Source organism: Eulemur rufifrons, chromosome 17 (genome assembly GCF_041146395.1).
Source record: "Eulemur rufifrons isolate Redbay chromosome 17, OSU_ERuf_1, whole genome shotgun sequence".
In the NCBI taxonomy this organism is placed as follows: Eukaryota; Metazoa; Chordata; class Mammalia; order Primates; family Lemuridae; genus Eulemur; species Eulemur rufifrons.
This window is the reverse complement of record NC_090999.1, coordinates 950304-977356: the sequence shown is the minus strand read 5'-3', so window position 1 is coordinate 977356 and position 27053 is coordinate 950304. Positions and strand designations below refer to the sequence as shown.

Below are 27053 nucleotides of genomic sequence, written 5' to 3'. Positions count from 1 at the left end.
CTCCGGGCCCCCGGGCGTGCGCGCCCTGGACGTGCCTGCGCCCTGGACACCCTTTCCGAACGCCCTCCGGGTCCCGACCCCAGGGCGGCCCTCGGCCCCGGCGTCACGGCGCGTCTGATAAAGTGACAGAACAGGGGCGCGGAACGCACCTGGGACCCCACGTTAAGGTCCCTCCCTCGGGCTACCCCCGAGCCCTTGCTGATTCAGTCCCTCCCGGCTGTGAGACCCTCGCTGCGGCCCCTGCACCCTGGGGGGGTCCCGGCGCGTGGGTCCCGACCGAGCAGCTGCGCGGTCAGGGCCCCGGGGCCCCTGGTGAGACGCCAGGCTCAGACACGCGGCACCGCGGCGACCCCCGGGGCGGAGGGGCCGGCTGGGCGCCACCCTCCGGCGACCCCAGCCCCGGAGTGACCCCGCCCCTTCCCCCTGCAGCCCCGCCTCCTCTGGGCCGACTCCGCCCCGCGCCGCGTGGCGACGCCCCCGTCCTCGGCCCCCGGCCCAACCCCAGCCCCCGGCCCTTTCCGGGTCCCAGCCTCTCGACCCCCTTCCAGCCCCGCCCCTTCCTCCCGCGGGCCCCGCCCCCCGCCGTCCTTTCTCCGCGGCGCGGGGCGGGAGCCAAGGTGTGCGCCTACTCGCTCTGGGCCGCTGTGCCCCGGCACGTGGGGGGGCCCCGGCCAGGCCATGCCACGCGCGCCCCGGTGCAAAGCCGTGCGCGCCCTGCTGCGCAGCCGCTACCGCGAGGTGCTGCCTCTGGCGACATTCGTGCGGCGCCTGGGGCCCGAGGGCCGGCGGCTGGTGCAGCCCGGGGACCCGGCTGCCTTTCGCGCGCTGGTGGCCCAGTGCCTGGTGTGCGTGCCCTGGGGCGCGCGGCCGCCCCCCTCCGCCCTCTCCTTCCGCCAGGTGGGCCACCCAGGGATCCGCGTTGGGTGGGGGCGTGGGGCCGGCCGCGGGGACCGAGGCGGGATGCGGCGCAGCGCGCCCCGGGCTCCCTGCACCTCTCCCTGGACTCAGAACTCCTTTGCCCCCGCAGGTGTCCTGCCTGAAGGAGCTGGTGGCCAGGGTCGTGCAGCGGCTCTGCGAGCGCGGCGCCAGGAACGTGCTGGCCTTCGGCTTCGCGCTTTTGGACGGGGCCTGTGGCGAGCCACCGCTGGCCTTCACCACCAGCGTGCGCAGCTACCTGTCCAACACCGTGACCGAGACTCTGCGTGGCAGCAGCGTGTGGGGGCTGCTGCTGCGCCGCGTGGGCGACGACGTGCTCGTTCACCTGCTGGCACGCTGCGCGCTCTACTTACTGGTGGCTCCTAGCTGTGCCTACCAGGTTTGCGGGCCGCCTCTGTACGAGCTCAGTGCTGCCACGGAGGCCCGGCCTCGCGGGTCCCCCAGACATCGGCCCACGCGACACTCGGGCCAGACACAAACAGGCCCGGGATCAATGCGCCAGACCCGGAACAGCAGTGATGGCGAGGCCTGGGTATCCCTGCGCCTGCCGGACCAGGGTGCCAGGCGGCGTCCTGGCAGCGCTGGCAGAAGTCCTCCCTCCGCCAAGAGGCGCAGGTGTGAACCCGGCCGTAAGCTGCAACCGGGGCCCGACGGGCCGGCGTCCAGGGCCCACTCAGGCAGTGTGCTTGGGCCGAGTGACCACGATCCCCGGGCCGTAGCACCCACCAGGGCTGCCATGGAAGCCACGTCCTCGGAGGGCGAGCAGTCTGGGAGACGTGGCTCCTACTCATCGGTGGGCCGCGCACGCCAGGCCCGCCCCCCACGCACACCGCGGCCTCTAATGTATGCGGAGACCAAGGACTTCCTCTACTGCCCGGGCGACAGGGAGCGGCTGCGCCCCTCTTTCCTGCTTAGCTCCCTGCGGCCCAGCCTGACCGGCGCCCGCGCACTTGTGGAGACCATCTTTCTAGGCTCGAGCTCCCAGCGGGCGGGGGCGTCCCGCAGGCCTCCCCGCCTGTCCCCGCGCTATTGGCAGATGCGGCCCCTATTCCGCGAGCTGCTTGGGAACCACGCCCGGTGCCCCTACGCGGCGCTCCTCAGGACGCACTGCCCAGTGCGCACCGCGGCCACCCTGGCCACCCCGGCTGCAGGTGCCTGCGCCTCTAAGGACAGCGCGGGCCCACGGCGCCTGGTGCAGCTGCTTCGCCAGCACAGCAGCCCCTGGCAGGTGTACCGGTTCCTGCAGGCCTGTCTGCGCCGCCTGGTGCCCGCCCGCCTCTGGGGCTCCAGGCACAACGAGCGCCGGTTCTTGAGGAACACGAAGAAGTTCCTCTCTCTGGGGAAGCGCGCCAAGCTCTCCCGGCAGGAGCTGACCTGGAAGATGAAAGTGCAGGACTGTGCTTGGCTTAGTAGCAGCCCAGGTGAGGAGGTGGTGGCCTTGCCGGGCTGGCTGTGCTAAGTGCAGTGGGGCTCAGACAGGGGGCCCGGGGGCAGGCGGGAGCCCTGGTCCTGTGTGCGCCTCGGCCTCGCCAGGCACACTGGCATCTCGCTGTGCCCGGGGCTGGTGCCGTCTGCTCTCTGCCTGTGCCCTGTCCCTCTGTCCGGTTGGCACAGCCTGCAGGGCTCAGTCATGCTCTGGGACACAGGCAGGGTCCAGGCACTGGGCCCGCCGCAGCGAGCAGGCGGGATGCGCAGTGGGGAGGGGCTGCTGGCGGGGGTGTGTCCAGAAGCTTCCGTGAAGGTGCTGGCAGGTTATTCGTGATCCCCTTCCGGCTCCAGGGTTCGTCAGAAGAGGGTGCCCCGCTGATGGAAGTGGGAGGCGGACCTGGGAGCCCCCTTCCTGGGGCCGGGAGCCACCTGAGTCTCGTGGGAGCGTCTGGTCAGGCAGCACTCGCCTGCGAAAGACCCGGGTGACCGTCCCAAGACTCGTGTTCTTTTATTGTGGTAAAAAGTCACGTGACATCTGCCCTGCGTGTGCAGTTCCGACCTGTCAGTTGCACCGGCGTTGGCAACAGACCCTAGGACTTTTCCATCTTGCGTGACTCCAAGTCCGTGTCTGTTGACAGCAGCCGCCTGCCACATGCCACGGCACAGGGACCTTAAAGATGGCACGAGAAGTCAGATCAGCCAGTCGTGCGACTCACCTTTGGTTCTGGCCTCCACCTTCCTTCGTAAAAGAGTTTGAATTCTGTGATCACGAGATCTCAGTGACCCCTCTCTCTGATTGCGGAGGGGTCACAGGTCCCATGTGACGCAGGAGCCCCTGGCCCTGCCTTGCTCGCTTGGGCTGTGCCCCTGCCGTTTGCTCCTCGTAGCCGCGGCCGCACCGCTTGCCCATGGCCCGGGTAAGTGGCGCAGGTCGCGGCTTGGGTCTGGAGCGCAGCTCTTCTGGGCGTGGGCTCTCCTCGGCCGCATGTCCTTCTCCTGTGCTCCGTGTCCCTGTCTCCCCCCTGCCCAGAGCCTGTGCCGGCGTCAGGCCCACATTGCCTCTGTCCGCCGCGCTCCACGCTGGTCCTGCCCTGCTTGGTGGCTCCGTCGTCCCCAGCACGGAGGCTGGACTGCAGGGCTGCCCGTGTCTGCCGCCAGGTTGCTGGGACACCCCAGAGAGGGTTCCCTGTGCCCGATGGCAGTGGGGTTCCGCAGTCTCCCCGCTGGTCCTGCGTTCTCCTCTTGCCCTCCTTGGGCGGCAGCCACCAACCTTGTTGCCCAACTCCAGGCACCTGCGGCTCCTTGCTAGGCCGGCTCTGCCCCTGGGCGTCCCTCCCGGAGATTGGACCCTACATCGGCCGCACAGTCGCTCTTCCTAGACCGCTGGGGGAGCTGTCCCTGACCTGCCCCGGGAACCCCGCCAGACTTGGCGGTGGAGTCGGTGTCTCCGTGGGGCCTTGCCGGGCCCTCTGTTGCGTCGTCCCCAGGAATCTCGCAGGTTTCTCCCGGTGTCTGTGTCTGTGTCTGTGCTCCGCGTGCTTTGCCTCGGTTTGTCCTGTCTGTCCTTCTGCCCTCTGAACTCGGGGCTCAGCTGTGCGTGGCCAAGCACTGCCGCGGCGCACCGTGTTTCCGCGGGAAGTAGTTTTGGTATCAATCACTTTTAGGTGTTCTCTAACTTATTCTATGATTTCTTCTTTGGTCAGTCAGTTATTTCAACATTTTTTATTTTCCAAATGTATGGGGTATTTTAAATTATCTTCTTTTTTTTTTTTTTTTTTTTTTTTGAGACAAGGTCTCGCTCTTGCCCAGGTTGGAGTGAGGTAGTGTCATCACAGCTCACTGCAGCCTCCAACTCCGGGGCTCAAGCGATCCTCCTGCCTCAGCCTCCCAGAGTGCTAGGGTTGCAGGGTGGCCACTGCCCCCAGCCCTGAATTGTCTTTTTGTTGTTGGTTTCCGAGTTGTGTAGTGGTCCACGTACTACCAATGATTTGGAATTGTGGAGACCGGTTTCGTGACCTGGTTTGTGGGCGGTGCTCACGTGTGCTCCCCGTGTGTGTGAATCCTGGTGGTGGGCTGCCCCGCCGCTGTCTGGCTCATCTAGGGCTTCGCAAAACTCCCCCTCCTGGTGCATGAATCCGTTGTCGCAGGGGCTCTGGCCCTGGGGTTCTTCCCTCAGTGTAGCCACGCCCGGCTTGCTTTTGCTTAGCGTGTTCCTGCTCTGTTTTCCGCTTTTAATTTTATTTTTAGCTTTTTCATATTCTTTTTTTTTTTGTTGTTGTTGAGACAGAGTCTCACTTTGTTGCCCAGGCTAAAGTGAGTGCCGTGGCGTCAGCTTAGCTCACAGCAACCTCAGACTCCTCGGCTTAAGCGATCCTCCTGCCTCAGCCTCCCGAGTAGCTGGGACTACAGGCATGTGCCACCATGCCCGGCTAATTTTTTCTATATATATTTTAGTTGGCCAGATAATTTCTTTCTATTTTTAGTAGAGACAGGGTCTCGCTCTTGCTCAGGCTGGTCTCGAACTCCTGACCTTGAGCGATCCACCCGCCTCGGCCTCCCAGAGTGCTAGGATTACAGGCGTGAGCCACCGCGCCCGGCCAGCTTTTTCATATTCTTGTAGTTTAGGTGTGCCTGACGGACAGCAGACAGGAGAACCTTTCATTTATTTCCAATCCAGTCTGACAGCGTTGCTTACCGGGGTAGCCAACAACGTTTGGGTTCCGTGATCCGCCGTCTGACCGCGTTTCTCGTCGGCCTGCGGCTGCGTGACTCACTCCCGTCTTCTCCTGCTGATTCTTGTGCCGTTTGCTGCGTGTGTCGTGCTTTTGGCCCCTCGTAGGCATCACGAGCCTTGTTCCTCGTGTGGCACGTTGTGCTGAAGAGTGTCAGCAAACCACGCAGCGCTGCCCCGGCGTGGGCGGTGGCTGTCCCACGGCCGAGCCGGGCAGGGCTGCGGCGTCTCCTCTTCGCCGCTGCTGCTCTCCCTGCCCAGCTGCGCCCGGGCCCCTGCGCCCGCCTGAGCAGCGTCGGTCGTTCCTGCGCTCAGCGTGGTTCAGTCGCCCTGCCCGCCCGCCCCTCTCTTCCTGGCCGCCGTTCCGCCTGCCGCCTCAGCCCTGCCTCCGGGGTCCCCTTTCTCCTAAACAAGTCTCTTTCGCGTCAGGCGTTGGCGGTAAACCCGGCTCCGTCTGTGCCGGGGTGCTGTGCCGTCCAGTGACACCTGTGGGCCTCTTCTCATGATGCACAGGTGGCCGTGCAGAGGACCACAGGGAGCACAGTCACCTTGGCCCGTGGGGCATGGCCAGAGCCCGCGTGTCCCGCATCCTTTAGCATGAGGCACAGGCTGCTCCGTGGTGACGAGTTTGCAATTGTGCAAATCTGTCATGTGTCCTCATCATCAACTGCGTGTGGCCGTCGGGAGCGTTTCTGCCTCCGCTGTCCGTCCTGGGTACACACGGTGAGGCCCACGCCTCCACGGCTGCTGGGAATGTGACGGGAGCTGCGTGCGTCGTCTTTGAATTTACAGTAGCCGTGTTAAAGAAGTGGAAAAGAAAAGGTGAAACTAGCCTGCTGGTGTGTTTTGTCAAAGACCACCGTGTCCAAAACATCATTGTTTCGAGACGTCACGATAGCAGCAGCATCAACCAGACACTTTACACTTTCTGCTGTGCCCTGTCCCTGGACCTGGCGTGTGGGTCCCTTCCGTGCCCTGTCCCTGGACCTGGCGTGTGGGTCCCTTCCGTGCCCTGTCCCTGGACCTGGCGTGTGGGTCCCTTCCGTGCCCTGTCCCTGGACCTGGCGTGTGGGTCCCTTCTGTGCCACATCCCCGGGACCTGGCGTGTGGGACCGCGCTCAGCCCTCTGGGTCGAGCGGCCTGTGGCTGTCGTCCTGGGCAGCGCGGCCCTGGGGTGAGCTGTGCGCGTGGCGTCTTTCTCGCGCAGGGGGCTGCGTCCCGGCCGAGGAGCACCGGCGCAGGGAGGAGATCCTGGCCAGGTTCCTGATCTGGCTGCTGGGCGTGTACGTGGTGGAGCTGCTCCGGTCGTTCTTCTACGTCACGGAGACCACGTTCCAGAAGAACAGGCTCTTCTTCTACCGGAAGAGCGTCTGGACTCAGCTGCAGGGCATTGGCATCAGGTATGGTGCTCAGACGTCGAGCAGGCGTGTTTCTCCGTGTTCTCGGGATGGAAGCCCAAGCCAGGCTTTGCTAGTGCGCGCTGCCCGGGCCGTGTGGCCATGCGCCGGGAGCCAGAACCCCGTCATCGTCCTGGCCCATGGGGGTCCCACGCTGGGCCCTGACCACCTGGAGCCCAGTTCCTTCCCTGGAACAGCAGGGGTCTGGCCAGTGGCCTCTGGGGTCCCTGCAGCGAAAGGGGCAGCACCGGCCAGCACTGCCCACCAGGGCGCAGCTCAGACCACGCCACTCACGCTGCCCGTGGGAACGTCCGCTCTAGCGGGGCTCGGTCAGGCGGGGACAGCGTCCTGCCCCTTGGCAGCTCGAGCTGGAAATATCTGGGATGGGGCGTCCGCCACAGGAGAAAACACCCGCGGAGCCAACTTTAGAAGGCTGACTGGCGTGGCTGCGAGTTGGCTGTGCTCGGTGTCGGGGGAGGACGCGGCGGCCAGCTGGGTGTGCACCCACGAGGACACAGAGGCCGTGGCTGGCAGACGGGGCCCTGCCGCACGCAGATGGCTCTCGCTGACCGGGCATCAGGACGGCCTTCCTGGGGGGCCCGGGAGGGCCCAGCGGTGACCTAATCAGGCTGTCTGAGCTCTGCTCATTGGAGTCCCCTGGGGGGTTTCCTCGCCCTGTCCCCGAGTCCCTCTGCAGAGGGAGCTGCCCTGGGGGGTTTCCTCACCCTGTCCCCGAGTCCCTCTGCAGAGGGAGCTGTCCTGGGGGGTTTCCTCACCCTGTCCCCGAGTCCCTCTGCAGAGAGAGCTGTCCTGGGGGCTTTCCTCACCCTGTCCCTGAGTCCCTCTGCAGAGAGAGCTGCCCTGGGGGGCTTTCCTCACCCTGTCCCCGAGTCCCTCTGCAGAGAGAGCTGTCCTGGGGGGTTTCCTCGCCCTGTCCCTGAGTCCCTCTGCAGAGGGAGCTGCCCTGGGGGGCTTTCCTCACCCTGTCCCCGAGTCCCTCTGCAGAGAGAGCTGTCCTGGGGGGCTTTCCTCACCCTGTCCCCGAGTCCCTCTGCAGAGGGAGCTGCCCTGGGGGCTTTCCTCACCCTGTCCCCGAGTCCCTCTGCAGAGAGAGCTGTCCTGGGGGCTTTCCTCACCCTGTCCCTGAGTCCCTCTGCAGAGGGAGCTGCCCTGGGGGCTTTCCTCACCCTGTCCCCGAGTCCCTCTGCAGAGGCAGCTGCCCTGGGGGCTTTCCTCACCCTGTCCCTGAGTCCCTCTGCAGAGGAGCTGGCAGCAGACCTCTTGAGACCCACAGCTGGGTGGTGACGCAGGCGGTGCTGGGACGTCCCCTCCCGTGTCTGGGAGGGTCAGGGCTCTCCCTGTGGTCTGAGTCAGTGCTTAGTCACTGAACACACTGGACAGAGTGTGACCCAAAGCAGCCTTTTTGGCTGTGATTTTGGAAAGGCTTTAGTTGAGCTGACAGGAGGGAGCAGGTGATGCTCTTGTCACGCCTGTGGAGAGCGGTCACTCTGCCCGCGTGGGCTCCGCACGCTCAGCCCCTCCCCGGGTGGGCGGCCACACTGACCTGGCCTGTGGCGTGGGGCAGGGCCGGTGGCCACGAGGGCCGGCTGTCTGTGGAGCTGTCCATGCCCAGAGCCTCTGGGAGTGGTTTCGGGGAAACGGCCGAAGGACACGGGAGCCTGGAGCTGGCGGGTCTCGCAGGAGCAGATTCTGAGCCTGGGCCGACCGCCCTGTCCGGCCCAGCCTGTCTGCCCCATGGCCCTGCCCGAGGGGCCGGCATCCCGAGTGGAGGGCTCGGCCCCGCAGCAGGCGCAGGCGCCGCCCAGTCCGCAGACTCGTGTCCATGGGTGCCTGGCGCGTCCTGAGGGGCTCTCTGCCGCAGGCAGCACTTGGAGCGGGTGCAGCTGCGGGAGCTGTCCGGAGAGGAGCTCAGGCAGCGTCGGGACACCGGGCCGGCCCTGCCCACGTCCAAACTCCGCTTCATCCCGAAGCCCAGCGGGCTGCGGCCCATCGTGAACATGGACTACATCGTGGGTGCCAGAACCTTCCGCAGAGCGACAAGGGTGACTGCTTCTGTTCCATTTCCTTTTCGGAAGGCCGTGCGTTTGAGTGCCACCTTTGGTGTCGTTAGGACAGGGGCCGGAGGAGGGCCACGGCACGTCCTGAGCCATGGGTGGGCAGCGAGCCAGACCAGGAGCTGGTGGTTCCCGGGTCTGGAAGAGCAGCTGTGGGGAGGTCCCAGCAGGGGCAGGGCCGGGCCCAGGACCCCAGGGAGCAGCTGGTCCAGACGGGGATGTGGCCGGGGAGTCCTGCAGTGGCGCCATGGGCACCAGGTGCTTCCACACACCGGGGCAGAGGGGACCCTGGCTCCGCCCTGTGGTGCCTGCCCCACCCCCACACCCTGCGGCCGCTGAGTCTCCAACAGCTCTGACCCCTCAGTGCCTCTGTGGGGGTGGGCAAGGGTCACGTGAGGATCATGCGTGTAGCCACTGGGTGCCGTGATGGGTCCCCCGAGAGCCTGGGTCTGGTGGGCGGTGGACACTGCACCGGGGTGCCGTGGCGGCTGGGGCGGCCTGGCCAGGCCCCTCCTGACCCTCCCTCACGTCCCCTGCACAGGCTCAGCCTTTCAACGCGAGCATCAAGACCCTGTTCAGCGTGCTCAACTACGAGCGCACGCGGCGCCCCGGCCTGCTGGGGGCCTCCGTGCTGGGCATGGATGACATCTACAGGGCCTGGCTGGCCTTCGTGCTGCGCATGCGGGCCCAGGGTGCGGCGCCCGGGCTGTACTTCGTCAAGGTGGGCCCCGCCACGCTCGTCCGTGCAGCAGCCGGGCCCTGCGGGCCCTGCCAGGCCAGCCCGTGGTCGCCTGCTTGGCCCCGCTGGGCGGAGGGCTGTGTCCCGTGGTGGCACCGCAGGGCAGAGGCTTTGGCCCTCCCCCGCAGCACGTGGCCTGCCCGACTCTGCACCCCGGCTCCTGGGGGGCTCCTGCTCCCAGGGAGGGTCCCCCTGGATGCCGGTTCCCCTTCCAGAAGGGACCGTGCAACCCGGCCGTGCGGCCTGTGTGTCAGGGAGGGAGACGCAGGCCTGCCCCGCCCTGGGGTCCTCGGGCAGCTGGAGCCCAGGTGGGACGAGACTGGGGGGGGAGCTGGCGGGGGCAGGGCCAGGCCTGGGGGTGCGGGTGCCATGACCTGCTGAGGCCGGAGCCCGGTGCCAGCGTCCTTGTGGTGTCACAGGTGGACGTGACGGGGGCCTACGATGCCATCCCCCAGGACAGGCTCGCAGAGGTGGTCGCCAACATCCTCAGGCCCCAGGAGAACACCTACTGTGTGCGCCGCTACGCCGTGGTCCAGAAGGCAGCCCACGGGCATGTCCGCAAGTCCTTCAAGAGACACGTGAGGCTCTCGGTGGGCAAGTGATTCGGGCGTGTCCAGGCCGCGTGTGCACCCGTGTCCAGGCGTGTCTGTGGTGTGAGCGTGTGCGGCTGTGGCCTCCCTCCGTGGGGACTAAGTGGAGCTTCCTCTGCTGGGAGCCCCCCACCGCCCGTCACACACTCGTGTTTGGTTTGGTGAGTTGTGCATTTGGGGTCCTCTCTTCAGGGGCCGGTGCCCTGTCCCATCACAGGGCTGGGCCTTGGGGACTCATGGGTGGCAGGAGGGACGCGGTGGCAGCTGAGCCTCACATACCCCAGGGCCTCCGCTAGGAGTCCGGGCCTGGCCCATGCGTGCCGAGGGGCTGAGCGTGCTGCGCCGGCTCTGAGAAAGGGCGGTGGGGGGGCCTGGCCCCCCGGGAACCTCGGGGGGCTGGACAGGGCCCTCGAGTCGGGGTTCCCGACCAGTGGTCGTTAGTGTGCTGCTGGGTGGGGAGGTGGGGGTGCAGGCGGAAGGGTCTCCCCAGAGCCTCGGGTCGGAGGGCGGCACAGGTCTGAAGACCCCACAGGGATGTGGCTCTGAGCTGTTTTATGGGGCCTGGCCTGTGCCAGTGTCGTTTGCAGATCTCGTGAACGGCTCTCAGAATTCGACACTTGTGGACACCTGGTGGCCACACCTGCATCCAGGTGTAGCTCCTGGCGCTGGCGACTCCCCGGTGCCCTGCAGAGCCGCCACCCCCACGGCGGCCTGGCCCTGACCTCCGTTGCGGCAGACGCCTCGTCCACGGTGTGGAGTCAGCCGGGCAGTGGCTTTCGGTGTCCAAGACGGGGCTGCACCGCGTGTCCTGTGGTGGCTGTTCGTTGCGTGACTGTGCCGTACGGACTTGTCCTTTCTGCCGTGGTGGACCTTGCGGTGGCTCCTGGGCGTGGACTGTTCTGAGGGACGTCACTGTGCACGTCATGGACGTATTCTTGGCAGACAGAGGCCCTCGTTTCGGGTGGGCCTGCCGGGCCGCGGGCTCCCTCGGTTTTAGCGACACCGCCGGAGCATGTTCCCAGCTGCCCCACGCGAGGGCCGCGGGGGCCGGTCGTGGCAGTGCCGGCTCTCCAGGCGGTGGCTGCCGTGCCGGTGTCCAGGGCCAGCCTGGAGGTTTTATTGAGCGTTTTCCTGACGGTCGGCGTTTGGGCGTCTCCCTGTGAACGGCCTGTTCCAGCCGCTTCCCTCCCCGTTTGGCAGCCGGGCGGCCTTTCGTGCGATTGGCGGCGTTGCTGCGTGTCCCGGGGGCAAGTCTCCCACCGACGCGTGTGCCGTGAGCGTCTTCTCCGTCTGTGCCTCCGTCTTGCTTTTCTGCTCTCGAGTGGAGTCTTTTGATGAACGGAAGCTTTTAGTTTCAATGGAGTCCGCGTTACCGGTTCATGAACTGTGCTCTCAGTGAGAAATGTGCCTGGCCCCAAGGTCGTGGCGACCTTCTTCTGTTTTCTTTTAGAACAACATGGAGTGTTTCCACTTTGACGGTTAGGGCAGGGTCCATTTGGGTCACGGTGAACTTTCCCCCGAGTGGGTGTGCGGCTGCCCCACACCCCGTTGGAAAGGCCACATGTCCCCTGAGTGGTGGGTGCTGCCGGGGTAGCTCAGGCGTGCGTGGCCGTCGGGCTCCCTTGCTGTGCCAGCCAGGTGTCGGTCACCCGAGCGGCTGCCGGGCAGGGCTTCCCAGCCCCCACCGTGCTCCTCGTCCTGGGAATGTCCCGGGAGGGACTGGTGGGTCTGCTCTGTGGCGACGGCCCCTTTTCACGCCCTGATCCTGACGCTCTCCGTCCGCTCCTCCCACGTCAGCCTGGCCGGGGGTTTCAATCTGGTTACTCTTTTCAAAGAGCTAGCTTTTGAGTTTGTTGGTTTTTCTCTGCCATTTGTTTTCCATTTAATTGATTTCTGCTCTTTATTTAGTTTCTTCTGTTTTCTTTAGGTTTGATTTATTGTTTTTCCAGCTCCTTGAGGTGCAAGCTTTGATTATGGATGTTTGAACTTTTCTTAAATAATCATTTGAAATTGTAGATTTCTGTCTAAGAACTGCTTCAGCCGTGCCTCACGGATTTTGATGTCTTCTTTTCTTTATCATTCAGTTCGCAGTATTTCCTGGTTTTTAACATGACTTTTGTTTGCCCGAGGGCGACTTGCATGTTGCTTATTGCTTAATTACAAGAAACGCGGGGATTTTCTGTCGTCCGGTGGCTGCTCTCCGGGTCGGTTCTGACGGTGAGGTCGTGCTGCATGTGGCTTTAACCCGAGGCACCGCAGCTAACCCATGGGGCCCTGGGGACGTGAAAATGTCACGTCGCTGTACCCGTGTCTCGACGCTCACGAGCGGGAGGTCGTCGGGGTCGGCTGTGGCGGGTGCTGCTGCTGCTGTCCCCGCTCGGGCTTGACGCAGTTCCTGAGGTGACGCAGGCGGCTGGGAGAGCCCGGGGGTCAGGAGAGGAAGCTGCCGTCTGCCTCCCGCGGCCTCCAGACCCTTCTGTCTGCGTGGTCGGGCTGCTCGTGGATCGGGGAGGCCTCGCAGAGGTCGGGGTGCTTGTGCCGCGGGTGGGTTGGTCGTGGGGAGCTGGTCTGAGGTGGCCGCGGTGCAGGCCTGGGGTCCTTGCAGCCCCCTGTCCCCGGCTCTGCTCCTGTCATCGCTTGGTGGCAGGTGCCACCCGTCCGTGCATCGGCGTCCACGTTACAGGAACCACGTGCCCGGCTCGTGCCGGGGATGACGGTGTTCGCCTGCTCACACCTTCTCCTCTGCCGCCAGGTCTCCACCATCGAGGACCTCCAGCCGTACATGCGACAGTTCGTGGAGCACCTGCAGGAGGCGGGCTCGCTGAGGGACGCCGTGGTCATCGAGCAGGTCCCTGGGTTGCCCGTGGGGGTCGGGCCACGGTTCCTAGTGACGGGTCCACGCCTGGCAGGAGGGTCACGTGGCTCATCGCTGGCGGGCTGTGCTGTTGGGGGAGGGGAGGAACGGGTGGGGGTGTGACCGTCATTCCTCGGAGGAATCCCCGCCACGTCCCAGCGCTCAGCCACGCCAGGCCCAGGCCGCTGCTGGGTGTGGCCGCGTCTCCCTCTTGTCACTGCCTCGCCCGGCTCCCTCCTGCTCTGCGCTGGCTCTGTCAGCGAGTCTCCCCTTCGGTGGGTCACCTTTAGGAGGACGAGTAGGATTTGACCCACAGACCCCCTTGACCTGCCGGTTGAGGGTAAAAGTCACTTACCTGCCAAGCAGAGACTGTGTCTCAGCTGGCGTCGGTGGCCCTCTGCTCGGGCGTCTCTCTGGCTCTTACGGGATCCTCGTGCGTGTTCCAGTCTAGGGGACAGTCACGTCCACAAGTGACGTGCTGAGGCCTCCAGACGGGCTTCCGTGGGTGCTGGCGTGGGCTGCAGGGACCCGGGAGGCCGGTGGCCTGGCGTTGTGTGTCGTGCCATCCGGGCCGAGGAGGTCTGGCCCAGCCGGATGCACAGGTGGCCCGGAGGACGTTCCGCGTTGAGAAACCGTCCCTCCACCATGGGTCTGTGGGCAGACGCCCGGCCCTCACTGTCCCCCAGGAAGTGAAGCCCAGAAGGGACGCGGGGCCACCGCCCACGCCATGAGCGGGGCCGTCCTCGTGCCCACTGGCGCGGTCCCCGTCCAGCATCTCCTGTTTGCGTCCCCAGGGCTCCTCCCTGAACGAGGCCGGCCGCAGCCTGTTCGATTTCTTCCTCCTCTTTGTGTGCAACAGCGTCCTCAGGGTCGGGGGCAGGTGAGTCGGGGCTCAGCTGGGGCCCCGCCAGGCCCGGGGTCTACCCGGCACGGAAACGGGAGCGGGGACAGGCGTGTGTGCGGTCGCGGGTCTGTGAGCGCCGTGTGTGCTGCTGTCGCCAAGCACCGGGGTCTTGCAGACAAGAGTGTTTCCTCCCGTGTCTGTTCCCGCCTGTTCGCGATCTCTGGCAGGCGCTGACCCAGTGGCGCCGGTGCAGATTCCCCGTGTGGACGTGAATTGCCGACCTCGCGCTGCTCTCGTTCCCGTGCTGGGAGCCGCCCCCGGGCCACGTCATGTCCTGCGGCACGTACCTGCCTGCAGAGGACTCCCTCAAATCCCTGCAGCAAAACCAGTCGCCTCTGGGCGCCTGTCTGCACACGGACCCCGGCACGAGTCTGGGGAGACGGTGCCGGGAGGAGCCACGTGGTCAGGTCGGCTGTGGGTGTGGGAGCCTCTCTCTGGGATTCTCGGCAGATGCAGACGGCGGTGTGCTAAGCTTTGGAAATTTTCATTAAAGAAAATAACTAGCAATTATTACGTTATAAGTAATCATTAACACTTTGTTACAGTGATGATGTTTATTAAAGTATAATTAGACTGTGGAGAAATAGGTACATTCTGGAAAAGCACAGACTGCACGTGTGCAGCAGGGTCGACTTTGACAGGGATACGCCTGTGCACGCGTGTGAGCCGCACCCACGTCCAGGGAGGACTTTGCAGAAGCCACCGACAAAGTCCCCTCTCCCAGGGAAGCCGCCACACTTCTTTGCCTGGTCGTGGATGTCATTAAGGGGACTGTGCTGTGTGTTGGTGGCCGCACAGCCGGGCTTCCGCCTTCCCTGGGGTGGTGACCGCGTCGCCTGGCCTGGGACGTGGACAGGCCCAGGCTCCAGTCCCACCACGGCCCCGTCTGGCCTCTGAGTAAACAAGGTGTCTTCAAAGCTTGTGTGGCTGCAGAAGCTGAGAGTCGCGTTTCCCAGTCTCAACCTAAGCAAACCCACGGGACCGTGTCGGCTTCGCGTGGCTCCCGGGCCCGACTCCCGGAGTTGGTGCGTTTGTCTCTGTGCGAGTAAAACCAGGTCGTCCCACACAGACACGACACTTACGCCAGAGAGTGGTGTGCCCACCTCCCGGCATTGACGCCACTGGCCTCTGGGGCAGGTGAAGAAATGACATCACTGGCGTCTCTGGGGCAGGTGAAGAAATGACGTCACTGACATCTCTGCAGCAGGTGAAGAAACAATGTCACTGGCGTCTCTGGGGCAGGTGAAGAAACAATGTCACTGGTGTCTCTGGAACAGGTGAAGAAATGATGTCACTGGTGTCTCTGGAACAGGTGAAGAAATGATGTCACTGGCGTCTCTGGGACAGGTGAAGAAATGATGTCGCTGGCGTCTCTGGGGCAGGTGAAGAAACGATGTCGCTGGCATCTCTGGGGCAGGTGAAGAAACGACGTCACTGGTGTCTCTGGAACAGGTGAAGAAACGACGTCACTGGTGTCTCTGGGGCAGGTGAAGAAATGACGTCACTGGCGTCTCTGGGACAGGTGAAGAAACGACGTCGCTGGCGTCTCTGGGGCAGGTGAAGAAACGACGTCGCTGGCGTCTCTGGGGCAGGTGAAGAAACGACGTCGCTGGCGTCTCTGGGGCAGGTGAAACGACGTCGCTGGCGTCTCTGGGGCAGGTGAAGAAATGACGTCGCTGGCGTCTCTGGGGCAGGTGAAGAAATGACGTCGCTGGCGTCTGGGGCAGGTGAAGAAATGACGTCGCTGGCGTCTGGGGCAGGTGAAGAAATGACGTCGCTGGCGTCTCTGGGGCAGGTGAAGAAATGACGTCACTGGCGTCTCTGGGGCAGGTGAAGAAATGACGTCGCTGGCGTCTCTGGGGCAGGTGAAGAAATGACGTCACTGGCGTCTCTGGGGCAGGTGAAGAAGTGACGTCGCTGGCGTCTCTGGGGCAGGTGAAGAAGTGACGTCGCTGGCGTCTCTGGGGCAGGTGAAGAAGTGACGTCGCTGGCGTCTCTGGGGCAGGTGAAGAAGTGACGTCGCTGGCGTCTCTGGGGCAGGTGAAGAAGTGATGTCGCTGGCGTCTCTGGGGCAGGTGAAGAAGTGATGTCGCTGGCGTCTGGGGCAGGTGAAGAAGTGACGTCGCTGGCGTCTCTGGGGCAGGTGAAGAAGTGACATCGCTGGCGTCTCTGGGGCAGGTGAAGAAGTGATGTCGCTGGCGTCTCTGGGGCAGGTGAAGAAATGACGTCGCTGGCGTCTGGGGCAGGTGAAGAAGTGATGTCGCTGGCGTCTCTGGGGCAGGTGAAGAAATGACGTCGCTGGCGTCTGGGGCAGGCGAGCTCCGTGTCACCCACGGGAGCTGAGTCCTGAGCGCCCGGGGCCTGGCGGGGCCGAGGGGGCCGCGCCGTCTGTCCCTGCCTTCGTGGGACGGGGACGTTTCGCTCTCGCTCTGCACGAAGAGCTGGCCCTGGGTTGGGTGGAGCGTTCCCACCTGTCGGCGATCGTGGCTCAACTGAGGAAAAGGTGCCGACTTGTGCCCGTGGCCGGTACCTGTGGGGCGACCTGTCTTCAAGTGTGGACAAGTTACTTTATTAAAATAAACCTTCCTGTCAGTTGGAGTGTCTGGTTGTTTAGATGAACTTCTTGGTTGATAAAAAGAATTAAGCAGAGAACAGGCTGTGGTGACACTCAGAGCTTGGTCTGCTTTACACTGTCCCCAGCCACGGTGGCAGCTGGAGAGCGGGGGGAGGATGGCCGTTCACTTGGGCACAGCCAGGGCTTTGCGAGCTGACGGTGCCCTGGGGCGTTCCCGTGTGCGTGCGTGTCCGAGCGGGCACGTGTGTGTGTGACGCCGGCACGGGGCGCCCTAACCGCATCCCGCCCGCAGGTGCTACGTGCAGTGCCAGGGCATCCCGCAGGGCTCCGTGCTGTCCACGCTGCTGTGCAGCCTGTGCTACGGGGACATGGACCAGCGGCTGTTCCCCGGGATCCAGCGGGACGGGTGAGGCCCCTCGCTTCTCCGCGGGTTTTCTTCGCGTGGGTGTCGCTTTGCTATCGGCTGCTCTGGTGTTTCCGGGACTCCAGATGTTCCGGTCGCTTCGTCTGAAAGCGCCAGGTGGGGTCGAATCCTGCTTCATGCCGCAGCCCCGGCGGAACCATGTGCCCGGCTCCGGCCGGGCGGGGACGAGGGGGGAGGCTGTGCCGCGGCACAGAGGTCAAGTAAAGGTGCCCCGGTTCCTTCTCGTCCACCGGGGACCCCCCTGGGGTCCTTAGGGAAATGGCTGTGCCGGTGGAGGCCCCGCGTCACCCGGGGCCCGTTGCCGGCAGCCCGGGCTGAGCCCATCCGGCCCCTGCTGCCCTGAGCCGGCCCTGGCCTTGGTGGTGCCCGCAGCTCCTGAGCATGGGGTTGGCCTAATGCCACACGGCGCTCAGTGACTTTTTGCTGTGCCGGTGACATTGTCTGAGACAGGGACAGGCAGACGGGCAGACGTGGACAGAGGTGTCACGCACAGACCTCCCCCCACGCCGCACAGCCGCTTACTTGGTGCCTCTGGGTTTTCTTCTTGGGCATCTTCTGGAAGTCTGGTTTCAATTCCAGCACGTGCAGCCGATCAAGGCTGTTCTCAGTCGAGGTTCAAGTTCTAGGTCAGAATAACTTTATGTAAAAGAGACACACACTAAGCTTTGCTCCCACCCTGCACTCTGGGGCTGGCACTTGGGTGGGCCCTGGGGGACGGGGGCCAGGCCCCCGGCTCGGGCTCAGGGGTCTCGCTGGGGCTGTCCGCAGTGCGCTGCACCCGGCAGGGCTGAGGGCTTGGCTTCCCGGGAAAGGGACCCCACGGCTCAGAGGGGCGCAAGGCCCCTGGCCCGATGCTCACCTTTCCGGTCCTTTCCCCCAGGAGCCCGCCCAGCCGCCCGGCTTCATCCCGGCCCAGGTCCCCGCGGGTCTTCGCACCTGCTTCCGGGTAGCAGGCTGCTTTACCGTTAGATGCAGGGAGGGTGTTTCTCCTAGACAGAAATTTATGTTTTTGTTTAACTCATTTGGAAAATTACTTTATCCTTGCTGGTGTAAATGCCAGTATTTAACTATCTGGGACGTTCCGTCCTCATGGATATTCAGTGAAGGGCGAAAGTGAGCCTGTCCCTGTCCACTGCCCGCAGGCTGCTCCTGCGCTTGGTCGACGACTTCCTGCTGGTCACGCCTCACCTGGCCCACGCCAAAGCCTTCCTCAGGTGAGGTCCGCGCCGTGTGTCGCTGCGGGTGCCTTGGTGGCCTGCGTGTGATGGCGTGTCTGTGACGAGCAGTTGCGCTCTGTACCAAGAGCCATGTGCTGCCTCCAGCAGAGCGGCCAGGCTGTCCGGGCTCCAAGCCGGACCCCCACCCCCTCCTATGTCTCCCGTGGGCCGGGACAGGCGTCCGCAGGTCCCGGCCAGGCCACGTCCTCTCTGCTCACCTGCCGGGGTTTCAGGAGCACTTACGAGGGCATCGGAGCCCCTCCTGGGCAGAGCCCCTCGTCACCGGCTGACACGGCCTCTCTGCCGCAGGACCCTGGTCAGAGGTGTCCCCGAGTACGGCTGTGTGGTGAACCTGGAGAAGACGGTGGTGAACTTCCCCGTGGACGACGACACCCTGGGGGGCTCGGCTTTCGTGCAGCTGCCGGCCCACTGCCTGTTCCCCTGGTGTGGCTTGCTGCTGGACACGCGCACCCTGGAGGTGTTCTGCGACTACTCCAGGTAGGGCACCTGGCAGGTGAGGAGCCTTCTCGGCCCGTTCCTGCTTTGGGGGGGGCAGGCGATCACTGTCCCCAGAGAGTCGGGCCACAGGCTGCGTCCTCCTCCCCCGGGGGCAGAAACAGGAGTGAGGGACCGACCGGGTGAGAGTTTCTGTGCGGTTTTGGGGACAGGAACCCGGGGGGCAGACGTGAGCACGGTGTGTGCTTGGGGCAGCCGGGATCTGGAGCCAGAGACACGGCCCCTTTGGCTCGTGTCTCCTTCCTGGGGGAGACACGCTGAGATACCCGTGGCCTTGCTGGCGTCGAGGGTCCCTGGCCTCGGCTGGCGCCTCGCAGAGCCCGGGCTGCAGCGTGTGAGCTCTCTGCACGGGGCCCCGTTTCCCCAGAGCCCGGACGCTCACAGCCCCACCGCGGGCCCGGCACAAACACAGACGGACTCGGGAAGGCAGGCGCCAGAGTCCTTTCTGTTTCCTTTACGAATAAAAGGTATGAAAATTCTAAAATGTGGGGGAAGGTGGCGTTTTCTCGTTCCTCACGTCGGTAGTTTCAGTTGCTACGACTCGGACGGTGCAGATCTGGGCCTTGTTCTCGGGAATTCGCTGCGTGAGGGGAGGGGCGGGTGCAGATGCTCTCTGTGCAGGTGCCCGGCGCGTCCCCGGCCCTCGTCCCCGGCCCTCAGCCGCCTCTGCTGCTGCCGACCTCCACACCAGCCCGGCTCCTTCCGTGCCCACCCCCGCCCCGGTCTCCAGCGTTGGGTGATTTCCAGGTTTCCTGGGCTCCGGCTCCCCGTTACCTCTCAACTCCTCCCCCCTGCCGGCACGTCCCCAGCACTGACCACAGCAGTGGCCGTGGTCCGTCCTCCCACTGTGGCGCTCCCCACGCAGCCGTGGCCTTGCCGAGCGTGGGCACCCGTGTCAGCCTCCAGCGCAGCAGTGGTGAATGTCATCGAGCCACAGACTCTGCACGAGAGCCGCCGGGCGGGGGCTGGCACAGCACAGGGGGTCGGGGACCACCTGTGGGCCTGGCGCTGGTGCACGCCAGGGGCCACTCGGTCAGAGGCGGCTGCAGGCGGCGGCGGCTCCGGCAGCTCAGCTGCGGGCAATGGGACAAACTCTCGGGGGACTCCCAGAACCTTCCTCCAAGTCTGAAGCACACAGCAGACGACTCTAAGGGCATGTAGGAGAAGACAACAGGCAAAATGATCAAGAAATGTCTAAAAAGGAAGAGGGACAAGGTGGGACGTCCCTGTCCAGACTTTAGTCTGCCCCAGACCGCTGCTCAGGTGTAGAACGTGGCGAGAATCGATCAACAACCACCGAACCAAACGGCGCCATCTCTCGAAGGTGTCTGTTAACTTGGCGTGTGGTGCGGCCGACGGAAGAGAGATTGATTTTTTTCTGAGAAAACTGACTAGAAGGAAAAAAAGTAGCAGCTTCACCTTCCAGCGTACACCGGAACCACTGCCAGGGAGAAAGGGGTCAGATGCACCAGCAGCAAGGGTGTCAGAAACAACAGAACAGCCTCGGAGAAATCGGAGGTGAATGCTCGCGATTTGGCGTGAGGATGGACGGCGGCGGATCGGGCCGGTGACTGGCCTCGACCGCATAAAACTCGAAACTTGCCTGTGCCGGAGTGGCTGTCGTCCCTGCCTCTGAGTGTGTCCGCGCAGATCGCGGCGCTGTGCCGAGTGCCCGCGCCATCTCAGCTCTCACCGCCTGTGAGAGGCAGGTGACAGAACGGCTCCAGGTGACACGGAAGTGGCTCAGGGCGCAGCGGGATTGGAGCCCGGGCTCCTGGCGCTGGGACCCTTGCTGTGCCCAGGGGTCTCTGCGCAGGGGGGACTCGGGGGCCGGGGCAGGCTGGGGCCCGAGCCCGCGTGGGAGCGGCTGAGAGTGGACGGCTGCAGACCGAGGAGCACGCGTGGAAAGGTGTTGGCCACCAGCCGCCAGGGAAACGTGCCTCGAAGCAGCACGCGGCCCCGCCCCTCTCTGCCGCGGGCGCTGGGGTCCGGGCAGCCGCTGGGAGGGCTTCTCTGGAGAGCAGCTTGTTGAAGCCTCACCGCGTGCCAGCGCTTTCCGGGTAATCCCACTCCTGGACGTCTCTCCCGAAGAAACGACGCGAGACGCCATCGGAGACTGTTTGACCGTGTTCCGGTGCTCAGGGCAGGTAATCCCACTCCTGGACGTCTCTCCCGAAGAAACGACGCGAGACACCATCGGAGACTGTTTGACCGTGTTCTGGTGCTCAGGGCTAAGCACATGTTCGGTATGGAAGAAGAAACCCGTTCTGCCATGACAGTCGTGTTCTCTGAGAACATCTGACGACCTGCGAAACTCGTTTCACCCTGAGAGCGCCCGGAGGCCGGCTGTGAGAGCGTGCGCGTCCCGGGTGTGGGCCACACGGGCACCTGCGTGCGTCGGGGACACTGACGCTGCAGGGCGGGATGGGGCAGCCAGGCTGGGGGCTCCCCTCAGCTTCCTGGGCCCCCACGTGTCGCACCGCGGGACTGCGCGCCAGCCTCTGCGAGGATGCCGTGCGCGGTGCAGGCACCGTGTTAGCCAGAGCTGCCTGGCCCTCCGCTCGCCCGGATGCACGCTCCGGTTCCCTGTGCTCCACTCGCCCGGATACACGCTCCGGTTCCCTGTGCTCCACGCGCCCGGATACACGCTCTGGTTCCCTGTGCTCCACGCGCCCGGATGCACGCTCCGGTTCCCTGTGCTCCACTCGCCCGGATGCACGCTCCGGTTCCCTGTGCTCCACGCGCCCGGATGCACGCTCCGGTTCCCTGTGCTCCACGCGCCCGGATGCACGCTCCGGTTCCCTGTGCTCCACGCGCCCGGATGCACGCTCCGGTTCCCTGTGCTCCACTCGCCCGGATGCACGCTCCGGTTCCCTGTGCTCCACGCGCCCCGGATGCACGCTCCGGTTCCCTGTGCTCCACTCGCCCGGATGCACGCTCCGGTTCCCTGTGCTCCACTCGCCCGGATGCACGCTCCGGTTCCCTGTGCTCCACACGCCCCGGATGCACGCTCCGGTTCCCCGTGCTCCGCGCGCCCAGGATGCACGCTCCGGTTCCCTGTGCTCCGCCCACCCTGGATGCACCCTCCAGTTCCCTGTGCTCCGCGCGCCCAGGATGCACCCTCCGGTTCCCTGTGCTCCGCGCGCCCCGGATGCACGCTCCGGTTCCCTGTGCTCCGCCCGCCCCGGATGCACGCTCCAGTTCCCTGTGCTCCGCGTGCCCGGATGCACGCTCCGGTTCCCTGTGCTCCGCGCGCCCCGGATGCCCGCTCCGGTTCCCTGTGCTCCATGCGCCCGGATGCACGCTCCGGTTCCCTGTGCTCCGCCCGCCCTGGATGCACCCTCCGGTTCCCTGTGCTCTGCCCGCAAGGGGCTCCGGGTAAGGCACCGGGCCAGACAGCCTCTGCTGCAAGGAGGCTCAGGGCTGATGATTTTGCAGTTTGTCGGTGATCACGGCTTCAGGCTGGCTCGTGTGCAGACTTTATTAGGGCAGATGGTGAATGAACACGGATAGTGACCACGTCCTCGTACCGTGTGGCTGCACAGGGGTCCAGCCATGCTGTGAGTGCACACAGAGCCCCGGAGGCGTGTTGTGTTTGCTGAGTGAGCTACCTGCACCCCCGTGCCCGGCTGCACACGCCTCAGGCGGTGGGGGGGGCAGGAGAGGGAGGCTCTGCAGCTGGCGTTGGGGGTGGGGGGAAGGGCACACGAGTGTGACGCCCGCCTTGTGTCTCAGCTTCGCCCGGACGTCCATCAGGGCCAGTCTCACCTTCAGCCCTGGCTTCAAGGCCGGCAGGAACATGCGCCGGAAACTCCTCGGGGTCCTGCGGCTGAAGTGCCACGGCCTCTTCCTGGACTTGCAGGTGAGCAGCCCCTGGCGGCCGGCGCGGGTTCAGAGTCGGGAGGCGCTGGCCTGAGCATCCGAGCCTGGGGCCTGTGGGGTCCAAGTCCGTTATCATGTGTGTGCGTGTGCATGTGTGGGTGTCCACATGGGTGGACATGCACATGCAAGCATGTACATGTCTGAGCGCACATGCCCAGACACGTGTGTCGTACCTGCGTGTGTGCAAGTGCACGCGTGTGTACATGTGCACAAGTGCATGCATGTGGGGGTATGTGTATGTATGAATGCACCCTGACCCCAGGCATGCATGTGTGCTCATGTGTGCATGTGTGAGCAGGTGCGTGTGCGTGCATTCATGATAGGTGTGTACCTGCATGTGTGCTCATCTGTGCATGAGTGAGCAGGTGTGCATGTGCGTGCATTCATGATAGGTGTGTACGTGCATGTGTGCTCACCTGTGCATGAGTGAGCAGGTAAGTGTGCGTGCATTCATGATAGGTGTATACATGCACGTGTGCTCACCTGTGCATGAGTGAGCAGGTGTGTGCATGTGCCTGCATTCTTGATAGGTGTGTACCTGCATGTGTGCTCACCTGTGCATGTGTGAGCAGGTGCGTGTGTGTGCATTCATGATAGGTGTGTACCTGCATGTGTGCTCACCTGTGCATGAGTGAGCAGGTGCGTGTGCGTGCATTCATGATAGGCGTGTACCTGCATGTGTGCTCATCTGTGCATGTGTGAGCAGGTGTGTGCGTGTGCGTGCATTCATGATAGGCGTGTACCTGCATGTGTGCTCATCTGTGCATGAGTGAGCAGGTGTGTGTGCGTGCATTCATGATAGGTGTGTACCTGCATGTGTGCTCACCTGTGCATGAGTGAGCAGGTGTGTGCATGTGCCTGCATTCTTGATAGGTGTGTACGTGCATGTGGGCGTGCACACATGCTGACATGTATTGAGGGCCCCTCTCGTTCCCCCCACTCAGTCCCCACCCGCCCTCGGCCTGGCACTTTCCTTGCAGGGTGGGGGCCCCAGGCCTGGCAGCTCAGGCTCAAGCTGCGGCCCCTGCAGACGGTGTCCCTGCAGGGCAGGCCGGGCTCTCGGGGCACTTGCCGCGCTCTGTCCTGCCTGGGGGCCTGGCTGTGTCTCCCTGGGGCCGAGGAGCAGCTTCTCATCACTGTCCTTGCTCGTTCCATTCGACTGGGTGATAAAGCAAAAAGCGAAAGTTTAAAATCCCGGAGATGTTTCTGACCTTCCTCCTTCTCCCTCGGCGACCTCAGGTGAACAGCCTCCAGACGGTTTGCATAAACGTCTACAAGATACTCCTGCTGCAGGCCTACAGGTGAGCCGCCAGAGGGAGGTACAGGGCCGGGAATGCCCAGCCTGCAGCCTTTGGTCTCCTGTGTCTGGGCAGCGTCGGAGCTCAGGTTTAGGAGAGAGCGGCGCCTGCTTGTGTTTCCTTTGCACAGCTCCGCGTTCCTGTCCATGTGTGGGAGTCCCCGCCTCGGTCCCCAGGCAGGGGTGGTCCCCGCGTCCCCGTGTGCCGACCCTGGGACCTGGGCCCGTCCTGGGGTGGGGGGTGGGCAGTCAGGAGGCACCGTGGGTGAGTCTCAGGGAGGCTTCCTGAGCGGGCGGGGCGGGCAGCGCTGTGGCCGGGTTTGGGATCCCCACCGGCCGGCAGAGGGTGAGGCGGGCACAGGTGAGTGGTGCTGGCCCCCACCCAGCAAGGTGCGGCAGGGCTGTGGGGCTCTTAGGACAGCCCAGCCATCCTCTTTGCTCAGGCCTGACAGTGCTTCCGGAACATTCCCTGCCCTTGGATGGTCCTGAGGGCACCGTGCCAAGGATCAGGGACGAGGTATGGGTGGCTGCCGTGTGGGGTCTGTGCGGTGTTTGCGCTTTCCCAGCCTTCGAGGGGAATGTTGCCACCTCAGGCTGTGCGTGTCCCTGGGAAGCCGGACACTGTTGTTCATTAACTGGCCACTTGGCCCGGCCGCAGGGACGCAGAGTGGGACTTTGCTCTGGGCGATTCCGGCGGAGACATGCCCCGTGTGGCTCGGGCACGGGCGCTGACTCGCTGACGGCTTTGTCACGCACGCAACGAGTGGCTGGTCTGTGGTGGCCCCCTCGGGGCAGCCGGGGGCGGGAGCCTCCGGGCTGGATGAGGGGCTGCCGGCCTCCGCAGGCCCAGCCTCCCGTGCCGTGGCCTCCCGCACGAGCGGAAGGGAGCCGGGTGGCAGCCGGAGAAGCCTTCGCCGGCAGACGAGGAGAAGTGCGGGGGTGGGGTTGCCGGGCCCCATCCCGGCCGGATGTCGGCTGTTTCCAAGTGTGGGAGCGTCAGGCCCCGGGGAGGCCTGAGCGTCCCGCTGTCTTGCGGACCACAGCGTCAGGTGACGCTGACCCTGACAGGCAGCCCGGGTGCGGCAGGCAGGGCTGTGCTCGTCTGCGTGGCGCCAGGCACGGTCCCACTGGGGCCCCCAGACCGTTAGCAAGCAGCTGTGTTTCCCGCTGGGAGCGGGTCCTTCCACACAAGGTGTTTCCCTCCTGGGTCAGTGGTGTGGCCCCGCCCCTGACCCCTGACCCTGGGACCTTGGCCATGTTGTATGTCTTTAAAAACTATCTGTGGGCCTAAATTTTCTCATTGGTAAGTGGGAAAATACTTCCGCCTACACAGAAACGTCATGAGCAGAAGTCAGATCGCAGCCTCGAGACACGCTCTGCCGTTTCTCCAGTGCAGAGTGAGGCCAGTGCCCCAGGCGCCTGGGGAGGAGCTTGTCATGTGGCCACATGCACACGCAACACACGTGTGCACATGCATGCAGACACGCTCATGCACATTTATACATAAGCACGCACACATGCACACACGGTGCACACTCAGATGCACACCCCACACACGTGAGCCCGTTCTAATCACAAGGCCTCTCCTGCCCGCAGGTTCCACGCCTGCGTGCTGCAGCTTCCGTTTAACCAGCACGTTGGGAAGAATCCCACGTTCTTCCTGCGCGTGATCTCCGACATGGCCTCCCGCTGCCACTCCATCCTGAGGGCCAAGAACGCAGGTACGGGCAGCGGGTGTGAGGCTCAGTGAGGGCTGCCAGAGCCCAGGGTGCCCAGGGACACGCGGCCCTCGCACGGGGCGCTGCCATCTGCTGCAGCAGGGGCTTCTGGCGCCACCCGCTGGCGCCCTGTAGCCCTGGGCGGAGCAGATCCGCTCCTGGCGCGGCGGCAGGAGCCTGGGGAGTCGGGCTTAGAAGTCTCACCCTTCGCCATGTCCGGCAGCCGCTTAACTGGTAACCGCTGGCCCTCGCGGTGTGGGCGGACCGTCCCACGGGAGGCCACCCAGCACCGGGCAGCTGTCCTCCCCTCTCGCTCCGAACCACAGCAGGGACGCCCCGGGGGCCTCGTCCTGTCTGTCCCCGCGGGGATCGCGTCTCTGCTCCGCGGTGCTCTGGGGCCTCCGCACAGACCCAGGGGTCGGGGAGCCGCGCCACCGTCTCAGGAGCGGAAGCCACCAGGGCCACCGTGGAGCCACTGACCCTTCTCTGCCCTGGGTCTCTGTCCCCTGGCTCCGGCGTCTCGTCCGTGTCGTGGTGTTGCCCGTCAGTCTGAGAGTCAGGCCGGCCACGTCTCCATGGTCCTGAGTGTAGCATTTTACGCTTTGTTCAGTTGTTTCCATGTTGTGGAAATTCCACCTGGGGAAGCCGTAGAAATCCCTCAGTCGCCAGAGTCCCAGGGGCCTGTGGTGGGGCAGCCCCGAGCGGGCGTCGCCCATCCAGGGCCAGGCTGTGGGGACGTGGACGGCACAGAGGCGTCTCCTGGGGGGGCGGAGCCCTCAGCCTGCGTTTGCCCCCAGGGACGCTGCTGGGGGACAAGGGAGCCTCTGGCCCCCTCCCGCGCGAGGCCGTGCAGTGGCTCTGCCAGTGCGCCTTCCTGTGCAAGCTGGCTCGGCACCGTGTCACCTACAGGCGTCTCCTGGGGACACTCAGGGCAGGTAAGGTGGGCAGAGGTGCGTGCCGGCCCGTGGCGCCCCGGCCTGCAAGCAGCGTCAGCGGCTGGATGCAGACCCCACGGCAGCCCCAGGCGACCGGGCGTGGGTGTCCCGCGGGGCGGCTCCCACCTTGCCGGGCTGGGCCCCGACCTCCAACTCCACGGCCGGTCTCGGGCGACACCTCCCCAGCCTCGGGAGCTCTCTGACCCTTGACCTGCAGACTCCCGCACGGGTCTGCGGCTCCTCAAGTCTGTGCCAAGTCCTCGCATGCCTGTCCCCCACTGCTACCCAACCTGGTGTCTCTGCCCCCTCACTGGGCTCCCTGCCTGGGCCGCGTGGGGCACAGACCGCCTGCCGGGCCGCCTGCCAGAGTGGAGTCTGACCGCGGTCTTTCCCCCGTAGCCCAGGCGCGAGTGCAGCGGAAACTCCCCAGGGCCATGCTGGCCACCCTGGAGGCCGCGGCCAACCCGGCCCTGACCACGGACTTCAAGACCATCTTGGACTGACGGCGGCCCCGCCTGCCACCGGGGTGAGGGGACGGCACCAGCAGCCGCCGCGCCCAGCTCTGTGTCTGGAGGGGCTGCCCACGCCCCACGGCGCTGCTGGGAGGCTCTGGCCGCCCTCCCCTGACCCCAGTCTGTGCCACTTGCGGGGTAGGGGACTCGTCCTGGTGTGCTCCTTCCTGTGGGGAGTCTGGCCCCTCCTGGTGTCCCCAGAGGAGCAGAGCCTGCCCACCGAGACCACTGGTGCCGTGGCCGCCAGGAGGAGACAGGCGGGTGTTGGGCCTGTCGTGCGGGGCAGGAGGATCCACCCGGCCTGGAGTGTTGGGACCCCCGTC

General features: G+C 64.9%; 1 protein-coding gene across 2 annotated transcripts; it reads left to right on the top strand.

Annotated features, from left to right (window-relative positions):
• The first annotated feature begins 678 nt into the window (after nt 1–678).
• On the top strand, nt 679–26721 carry TERT (telomerase reverse transcriptase). Of its 2 annotated transcripts, XM_069492279.1 has the most exons (16): nt 679–897; nt 1028–2357; nt 6303–6495; nt 8375–8555; nt 9109–9288; nt 9726–9884; nt 12649–12744; nt 13545–13630; nt 16522–16635; nt 17796–17867; nt 18180–18368; nt 22122–22248; nt 23508–23569; nt 25162–25286; nt 26081–26218; nt 26618–26721. In XM_069492279.1, the coding sequence occupies exons 1-16, from the start codon at nt 679–681 to the stop codon at nt 26719–26721; spliced, it is 3375 nt and encodes a 1124-aa protein (XP_069348380.1). The 2 variants fall into 2 exon arrangements, with proteins under 2 accessions (XP_069348380.1, XP_069348381.1); XM_069492280.1 differs by lacking the exon at nt 18180–18368.
• Nucleotides 26722–27053: the final 332 nt, after the last annotated feature.

What these genes read in the sequence shown, in the direction of transcription:
- TERT (XM_069492279.1), top strand. Translation starts at nt 679, where the DNA reads ATGCCACGCGCGCCCCGGTGCAAAGCCGTGCGCGCCCTGCTGCGCAGC. An exon ending in CCTTCCGCAGAGCGACAAGG is followed by an intron (nt 8,556 to 9,108) that starts GTGACTGCTTCT and finishes TCCCCTGCACAG; the next exon opens with GCTCAGCCTTTCAACGCGAG. An exon ending in ACGCCGTGGTCATCGAGCAG is followed by an intron (nt 12,745 to 13,544) that starts GTCCCTGGGTTG and finishes TTGCGTCCCCAG; the next exon opens with GGCTCCTCCCTGAACGAGGC.